The sequence below is a fragment of the Miniopterus natalensis genome, chromosome 2 (genome assembly GCF_054644295.1).
Source record: "Miniopterus natalensis isolate mMinNat1 chromosome 2, mMinNat1.hap1, whole genome shotgun sequence".
NCBI lineage: Eukaryota > Metazoa > Chordata > Mammalia > Chiroptera > Miniopteridae > Miniopterus > Miniopterus natalensis.
This window is the reverse complement of record NC_142082.1, coordinates 29153304-29163167: the sequence shown is the minus strand read 5'-3', so window position 1 is coordinate 29163167 and position 9864 is coordinate 29153304. Positions and strand designations below refer to the sequence as shown.

The 9864-nt window shown below is 35.0% G+C and overlaps 1 protein-coding gene across 1 annotated transcript in view; it reads left to right on the top strand.

Moving 5' to 3' along the window:
* The first annotated feature begins 1551 nt into the window (after positions 1-1551).
* TNFSF13B (TNF superfamily member 13b) overlaps positions 1552-9864 on the top strand; it is a 30535-nt gene continuing 22222 nt past the window's right edge. Inside the window, exons 1-2 of the mRNA XM_016203869.2 lie at positions 1552-2069; positions 2172-2259. Coding sequence (XP_016059355.2) covers positions 1719-2069; positions 2172-2259 — 439 coding nt within the window. The 5' untranslated portion in view covers positions 1552-1718. The remainder of the gene's footprint in view (positions 2070-2171; positions 2260-9864) is intronic.

Below are 9864 nucleotides of genomic sequence, written 5' to 3'. Positions count from 1 at the left end.
CCCAGTAGGTAAAAATGAGTAAGTCTGATGAAGTCACACTTGGTGAGACAATGAGGAAACGGGAACTCATGGGAGGGTAACTCAGTGCCATCTGGTAAAGGTGAAGATGTGCCTATTCTTCAGCAGGTGTTTGCTTGGGAAACTCTTTCAGATGTTACAAGAAGACATGCCCCAAGATGTCTGTTGTGGGACTTTGTAATGAAAAATATTTCATGTAATGAATGATTGCAATGAATAAAAATGAATGAAAAATGGGAGTATCTTAAAATGTAGTTTGTTCTACATTTCTGTAAGCCTCACTACAAATCTCAGGGACAGTTATCATCCCATTTAACAGATGAGGAAAATGAATCACAGAGAGGTTACACATTTTGCCTAAGGAGAGTAAGGGGTGGAGCCCTTACTCACCTTTACTTATTTTTTGTAAATGTCTTTTTGAAGATGACATAGAAATGTGCAGTGAGATAGAGCTGATGCTTCACAATCTTAGCACCCGGGGACTTATTCCTCACCAGGCCTTTGCAAGTGCTTGGTAACTCAGTTGTTGAAGTGGGAGCTCCTTACAGGATATGCAGGTGCTGGGGGCAAGGCAACCAGAAACCACAGAATGTCCAGGAGCTGGCTATCAAGACAATTCAAGATTGGTGTCCTTGTAACAACACCAAGTCCAACACTAGACACATGAAGCTGAAGTGACCCCAGTTTGAATCAGGTTATTTTCTATACATGTTAGATTGGGGCCAAGTCAACATAACATGGACTAGTATATAAGGTTTTAAGGAAAGAGCAATTAATGGTGGGACTGGGGCATTTGGAGCTGGAAGTAAGGCTGATTCTCCTCAGAACAGTGTCAGACTGAAGGGTACTTGCAGCTCCAGAAGTGGGAACGGCAGAGGTGGGACACCTCCTCAGGACGAGTTGTCTAGTATCTGACTCCCTAGCAGTGAGTCCCGCGTGGAAAAAGATGATGCACGTTTCCCTTTAAAAGTGTATCACCTTCCCGTGAAAAGAACCCTCATCATATCTAATCTAAACAGGTTTGCAAATTTTAGTCACATTCTTTTTATTATGTTGCTAAGAAAATAATAGGCTACTTACCCCCCAGTGGACTTCCATGCCTCCTTTGAGTATACTGCCTTTCCTGCTTGAGGGCTGTTAATAAATCACTCTCCAGCTGAGTAGGGTTCAGTGCTAGGGCACTTAGCTTATCTGACCTTCACATTAATTATTTTTATTACACGAGCAGGAACTTCATTGTTCGTTTTTCCCCTTCCCTGCAGAGCCACATGGCCCCCAGCAGACCCAGATCTCTCACAATGCCAACGGGGGAGCCCCTTAAACACCTGCGTCGCTTAGAGGCTCCCTCAAGTGTGCTGATCCAGACCCAAAGCTCCGTCAGATCAATAGATTTAAGGGACTCGTTTGTGTATGAATGTTTTGAGATGCCATTAAAATTCTTACAAAAACTGAAAGTGAAATGAGGAAGACCGATTGAGCAATCGGCTGGAAGTGCAAGTGCCAGGAAGACCTATTGTACGTAGGGGCAGAGATGCAGCAGTGCAGGGAGAAGAAAATTCAGGAGAATTCTCCTGAGGGCAAGAGCCAAGCTGGCTGCAGTAGTCAATGTAGGACATCAACAAACACAGATAACAGGAAATGATCTGTTCCCTGTGGTCACTTATTCTAAAGACCCAAACCTTCAAAGTGTAAGGAGTGAAATGAATGACTTCGCAGAAGGGAAGCAGTCACTCCTTTCTTCTTGTCCTAAGCGAAGAGAAGAAATGAAACTGAAGGAGCCTGTCTCCATCCTTCCCCAGAAGGAAAGCCCCTCTGTCCGATCCTCCAGAGGTGGGATTCTGTTGGCCCTGACCTTGCTGCTGGCCTTGGTGTCCTGCTGCCTCACGGTGGTGTCCTTCTGCAGAGTGGCTGCCCTGCAAGCGGAGCTGAGCAGCCTCCGGGTGGAACTGCAGGAGCACCAAGCCGAGCAGCTGCCAGGCTCTCCCCGGGCCGGAGCAGCAGCCCCCAGGGCAGCTGTGCGTGAGGCTGCAGCAGCCCCCTCTGCACTGAAAGTAAGTCTGTAGCAGCTGAAGCCCTAGGCACAGTTCTCCCCACAGTGCTGCCTCTCCTACCTCGGATGTCTTTGCCATAACTTGGGGTTTTTCTCCTCTTAGGGGATCTTTGCACCACCAGCTTCAGGAAAAAGCAACTTCAGTCAAAGCATCAGGAATAAGCGTGCCATTCAGGGTCCAGAAGAAACAGGTACGTTTGGGGCACAGAAAGAAGCCTTTAGGAACCAGAGATCCCAGCCTCCACAGGTTTGGGGAGTGAGAGGTGAACATAATCTAGAAACTGCAGAATTTACCATCTAGCCAGATGGGGCTTTACAGCAAGCCTGAGCACTGGCAGGTTTCATGGGCTGCACAGCACGTTGTCCTCCAATGAGCAGACTTTGTGCATGGAAGTGTTGAGGAGGAAAAGGGGGCACATGTTTCTCATCACACAGTCATTCACTCCTATATTAGAGGCATTGTCCACCGCTCCAGAAAAAAGCACTACATGTTAGTATAGAATTGCATTTTTTCAACCTGGGTCATGGACGTTCAGCTCAAGACGAACATTTCCTGAGGGTGAAATCAAATGAAGTAGGTGTGTGTTTGTGCTTTGTTTTGTTTCTTGCTTTAAACAAAGTTTATTTTGTACACACATCCTGATTTTAAAGCTTTTCTTTAATGTATACTTTTCCAGGAGATCCACATATTCTTGGTTTCTGCCTTTCTTCATGTTCCACTTGTTCCACAGAATTTTAAAGACCCCTGAAGCCTCAGATTTGGTGGGGCCTCCTAAAATGCTCAACCTTAGTTCCTTCATTTTAAAGATAAAGAAGAACCTTTGCATTGCATTTACTAATATCAGAATCTAATAAATCCTTGGCATTACTCTCCTTTATATGGAAGGACATTTTTTGAGCACCTAGAGTGTGCCAGGTAGGAATGTACTAGGATAAGTATTGTCACACCTACTGTTTCCTTTAATCTTCACAGTGACTGTGAGGTAAACAGAACTTGTGTAATTATTTATATATCTTTGTACTTCTGAAGAGAAATGTTTGAGAGACATAGAGACTAGGTGTTCTTCTGTCACACACACATACAAACATTAGGTGCTCTGACTGTAAACTTGTTTTTCTCTAAAGGTAATCATAAATTTTTTTTTATTTTGTAAAACCATATTTTTATCTGGTTATCATAGCTTTGAAACAATTGGGTTTAAATATTTTTAAACTAGGAAACACTCATACTAAACTTTAACATATCAATTATTTTCACATTTTGCATTTTATCATTTATATTTTCTATGTAATTGAAAAACTATAGCATTTATATTATGGCATATTTTTGTGTTCACTTATTATATATTAAGCATTTTCCTTATTGCTGAGTAATCTCACACATCTATATTAGCTTCTTCATTATAGTTATTTAACATAATTATTTCCTTTTTTTTTTCTGTAATGGTATATGCCAAAATTTTTGTGCAGGTCTCTTTGTTTATGAGGAATTATATGCTCAATATAAATTCTGTAGATGAAATGTCTGAGCTAGGGAGGATCAACATCTTTATCACCCTTGCTACCTTTTGCTGTATTGCTTTCAAAATGAGTTATAAGTGCAATTAAAATGTAGTGTACAAGTTCTCCATAGTTTTACAGCATTTTGTTTTAAAATTTATTTTGGCTAGTTTAGTATCTGTAAGACGGTATCTCAAATTTAATGTGTTGCTTGCTTACAAATAAGAATTCTTTCCCCATATTTTGATAACTTCTGATTTTATGAATTCTGCTAATTATTCTTTATAACTTCTCTCATTTGTCTCTCCTATTTTTTTATAATTTGAATAAACTCTATGTTAGACATATTGTGTATCAAAATTTTGATATTAATATTTTCACAATATTTTGCTGCTTTTTAAAGCTTGTACAGAGATTTAACATCTATTTTATGTGATAAACTTTTCCTTTTGATTATCTCTCATACATCAAAACTAAAAATGTATTTGTTCATAGCCTCTTAAAAACTATAGTCTGTTCTCTGCTGTTTTGACCTTTTTATAATTTAGTGTTTTAGTTTGTTATTTAACTCATTAATCCTTCTGTCGTTTACTTTGATAACTATGTCATACTACCTTTACCTTCCCCTTCTATTTTTTCCTTCCAAACTGCTGCTAAATATCTCAACCACATTTATTAGGGGTTACTTTTTAACTTGTTTGCAATAGAAAGCTTAGTGTATTATACTAAGTTCCTTATGTGTAGTTGAATGTATTTGGAGACTTTTTTATTGTTTTATTAATCTGTTTATCTGTAGTAAATAAAATATTTTAATTAATTTTGTGATGTAATGAGCTTCAGTATTGATCAGGGATGCTTCAGTCATCTTCAACCTTCTGTGCTAGTATCTCCCTGCCTCTACATATTAGTTTTAAAAATAAACCTTTACCATTGTAAAGAGGATATAGGCTCAGCAGATTTAAGAAGAGAAAAGAGTGTAGTAATAAATCAGTAACTCCTTGAGTTTTACTTTCCCAAAGTGGCCTCTATTAATATTTTAAAACTCCTCCTATGTGCATGTTTTTTCATATTTGTGTTTTTATGGCACCAAAAATTGTATACTGATGAAGAAAATTCCCCAAATAATTTGCAATTTTTACAAAGCTTAGAGAATAACAGAAAATTCTAAGTGAATCAAAATTATCCGGTTTTCACAAACCAGATATAATCACTCTTGTCATCATGTTTTACCTCCAGTTTTTATAGACCTTTAATATAGTATACAGAGTTGGGCAAAAGTAGTTTAGAGTTGTTTGTTTGGAAAATAATACAGTAAATAATAATACAAGAATAAACTCTGTTTTGTGTACTGACAACTGTAAACCTACTTTCACTCATCCCTGTATATAGAATATATGTATAGTACATATGCATATAGATATATAGTATATATCATGTATATATATTGTACATAGTACATATATACAGTATATATGTACATATATGATATATACACATATATGATGTGTGTATATATATTGTACATAGTGCATATCTCTATATCTCTCTCTGTATACTCATAACATTCATAGATCCGAGATGGAAGGTTTGGAGATGAGAGTTTAGTGACAGGTAATATATGCTGTTCATTATCAATGAAATCACCTGGACTGTTGTTATTGTCACTATCCTTTTGTGCAGGGAAAATTTATTTTGTTTAGTACTACTATAAAATTAATGTATACACCCAAGAATGTTGTCTGAAACTCTTTGATTTTGTTATTTGGTAGGGTCTTTTTTCTGGAACTCAGAAAATTCTATGTAGATTGAATCTATGCAGCTTTCTTTGTTTTTTGTTTCCATTCTAGTTGTTCTGATTTGTTTTCAGGAAGACTCAAAAACCTTTGGTTGTCCCTTTTACTTTCAAAGCATTCACTTATGTTCTTATTTATTAATTTTCTGTACACATTTTGGGACCATTAATATTTTTGTTGGAATTTAAAACTGAGGAAGAAACTGAATTTTTACAGTTTGATTTATATATTCAAGAATGTTTAATTCTCAATTAAATATTGAATTTAATTGCCCAGTAAGACATGGTTTTTCTTATATAGGTTTCACTGTTTTCTCAAAGTTAATTTTAAAAGGTTTTGTTGCTATTTTGGAGTCTTAGCAATTTCAAAGAACTTGTTAAATTGTTTAAAAAATATACAGAAATATTTACTAAATGATATAGCATTTGATTTCATACTTATGTTTAAGCCATAGCAACATACTTATGGATTTATACTTAACAGAATTATATTATTATTCTCAATTTTTATCTAGAACTCTGCTTTCTACATACACTCCTCAATGACAGTGTGCCATTATTTTATAACTGTGTCAAAAAGGTTCATAGCTAGATATTGCCAAATAACACACCAGAATGTTACCTATTCTTATTTTTTTTTTTTTTGTAAATCCAACACAAATCTCACCAACCACTTCAATTTTATTGTATACAATATACAATAAAAATATACAATTTGTAAGTAAATTTTAGTGTGTTGGTCTAGAAAACCTGACCTCCCAGCACACAGCAAGCCTAGCACTGCATCAGTATTTGGTACTTATTAACATATCATCTAGGAACACTGTCGTCTGTTCATTTGTATTATGTCCTGTCTGTACAACTAAAGAGTAGACACTTATGTGGTCTGGCTCCTTTTTCTTTTTCTGTATATTTATCATGACACTTGCACACAGTAGGTATCCTGTTAATGTTTGTTGATGGATTTTGGGCCCAATTTGAAGCAAGATAGAATGATTTGAAAATGGCATTATTTTGTTGGGGGTATTTTCCCATGTTTTACTTAGATTTATAAATTTTAAACTTGACATTTAAAGATTTATAAATTTATAAATTTTTAAACTTGACATTTAAAGCAGCTAGTTAAACAAAGAATGAGGCTAGAGCCATGGGAGAGTTTGGGAACCCCTTGCCTCAGATCTCCTTGGTGCACCAGGTAGACACAATTTGAACTGAAAAGTCATAGAGTAGCTCCCATATTCAGCAACCTCTTTAACTAAAATTTCATGGATTTCTGGTTTTATTTAACGTATTTATTTTAATTAAAGTATTACTTACATATAGTAGAGGGTACATATCTTAAGGATGCAGTTGGTGAATATTCATAAACTGACAACAGTAGATGAAGGGACCACCATCAGCCCAGCCCACACACCTTCTTGCTACCTCTTTCAGTCCTCCCAGGGGTAAATGCTGCTTTTACTTAATTTTAAAACTTGCTACTTTAACTCCAGTTTTGTTTTTCTTATTTATTTTATATTTCAAATGAAAGTCTTATTAAGTGTGTTTCATGTGTTTCATAAGATAACTTCTGATGATAGTATAACAAACAGAAATGTGGGGAAATCCAGGATCAAAGAATTGCCAAATGGCTCATATTAACCAAAAATTCACTTTTAAGTCCGTAAGTGTATTTGGAGATATTCCTGATTTAAAAAAAAATAACTAAAGTGATATGACTTTGAAACTATTACCCATTAAAATTTCTTCACAAATGGAATCGTGATGACCCATGTTTTGAACCCTGACCTAACTTTATCATTAATTATATTTATTGATTATAAAATTAGATTTATAAAAATCCATTAATTTTTAAAAACTTAAAGATGAGCATCTTTAGAGTCAGCAAGAAAATGAATTCTTTTAAATGGGCTCCTACCGAGCTATTATTTTATTACTTTATAAATAAAATCAGGTGGCCTTTGTATTTTCTCCCTTGTTGTTCAAAAGGGTATTTAAAGTTTTAAGTTATAGAAATACAAAAATTATTTTTATAATGTTTGTTATACTTGTCTTAACTATAATAATAAAATAGTGGTGAAAACATGAACAATTCAAAGAAATATAAAAATGAAAATGCCTACATTTCATCTTCTAAATAAGATTTTGACCACACTGCTTTGTTCTTTTTCTTCATTATTATTATTATTTTTTAAATCCTCAACCAAGGATATGCTTATTAACTTTTAGTCAGAGATATGCTTATTGACTTTTAGAGAGAGAGAGGGAGGAGAGTGAGAGAAACATTGATGTGAGAGAGAGCATCAGTTGGTTGCCTTCTGTAACTGCCCTGACTGGGGATTAAACCTGCAACCTAGCAACGCTCCAACCAACTGAACCACACCAGCCAGGGCTTCTTCATTTTTAAATAAACATTTTTGTTTGGACAACTTACAGAATTATAGAAAAGTTGCAAAGATAGTTCAGGAAATTGCCATATATCCCTCGTCCAGTTTCCTCTAATGTTAACATCTTACATTACCATGCTACCTTTGTCACAGCTAAGAAACCAATATTGGGACCTAACTAATAATGAACTCCAGACTTTGAATTTCACCACTTTTTTCAACTAATGTCCTTTTTATGTCTCAGGAACCATCCAGGATGCAGCATTGTATTTAACATTTTAAAATGAGAATTTTGAATATAGTGCACATAAATTAACACCTAATATTGTAGCTTAACTATTTCTCTGGGGTAAACATTTTTAATTGTTAAGAGAAAAAATATCAACACTACTTTTGAGTCTTCTTTCTTGAAATTCGTAGTCCATCTCCTTTGCCAGGAAAAGATGGGATGTTTGAAAGGTCTATAAATACACTCTTTGTTTCATTGACATTTCTGGCTCATCTGTAACTTACAGGGTATAAAATGCATAAAATGCATGTTGAAAGTATAAAATTTAGAACTCAACCATCCAGTTTGTATCAAAATTAGGCTAACAGGAATCTCTTACCCAGTAAGGGTGTTTTCTTTCCTAGAACAGAAACAGCTGGCCGCAGTCATGGTGATCTTTGACCAGATTCTTCCATGACTGTTATTTTTTACCCTTGCTTCAATAATCAGAGACTCTTTTTTCAGTGTTGCAAGAGCAGGCTGCTGTTCAATTTCCAAAAAAGTATTTAAAATGAAAATAGCGACCTGACAACCAAATCTTTGAACCCTGGCCTTGTCAAGTTTAAAGTTTTGGGAAACAGAAGAGCCAGGAAACAAGTCAATCAATGCAGCCAAGAGTGATATTGTATCTCTTCCACATATTCTGCAAGGCTGCTAGTTCCAAGAATTATTCTGGTTGTTGAATGTTGATTGGAAAACAAACAGATAAAAGTTTTCTGCCTATCAGAGATTACATTACAGTGAAGTGGAAAGACACAGAAAATAATCAATAAACACAATGAGTAAATTCAAATACTAGAAAATGGCAAATATATTGAATAAGTGAAAATTGTAGGGCAGGGTTAAGGGCAGGGAAAAAGAAAGAGTATATGTATCTATTTCAAATAGGGAGGCCAGGGTAAGTCTATCTTCTCTTGAAAGCTCAATAATTCTTTATACTTCCAGTTAAAAAAAAACACATTTCTGACATGGGTAGGTATTTTACACATAAATTCCCTAATATTGAGGGATGTGTATTCATGATTAATTATGTAGGAATGGATAATAGTAGTTTTAATGTTTAAGTATGCTTTTTATAGGTCAAGTCCTACTTAAAAGACCTACATTGGGCAGCTGCCCCTTTGTTGTGGGATTTTCTTTTAAAGAATATATGCATTTCTGAAGAGTTAGAGAAGAAACTTATTTTCCTCAAAATACAGTTAACAGCCACTATGCAAAGCTTTGAGATAGGCACTCTGGAATATACAGAAAAGAGAGAAACTAAGTTATTGGGTGTGTTCCATATGTAAGCTCTGGGTTACACCCTGTTGATCTATGGTGTCTTTTATCCTCTCAATTAGGTTGCCATTATTGTCTTTATTTTAGATGGTAGAATTGAGGCCCAGGCAGAATAATTTCCTCCTCTCAACAAGCTGAATATTTAGTTAGAGAAATTAAACAAAATTAATGTAAGTTTTAAGATAATAAAATCAACAAGCTCTTTAGCTTTTATAAAGTACATGTAAATTATGACTGCAATTGATTCTTACACTGTGAAATAGATATTATTTTCATTATATAGAAAAGAAAACATGCCAAATTATGTCAGTCTCATGATTAAACAACTAATTGGTTTGAAAAGTGAATTAATTATCGATTGACTATAAATTCTGAGTTATACAATTAATACAACCATGGGCCCATAGATTTATTGTTAGAGGGTCCAGATATTATGGATATCATTTTTAAAAAATATATGGACCCTATTTTCCCTAAAGCATTAATTTAAATTTATTTAATGTATTATGAATTTGGACATAAGGATGGTTTTTTAAAGAATTATTTGGAAAGGTTGGACGTTAGGATGTCT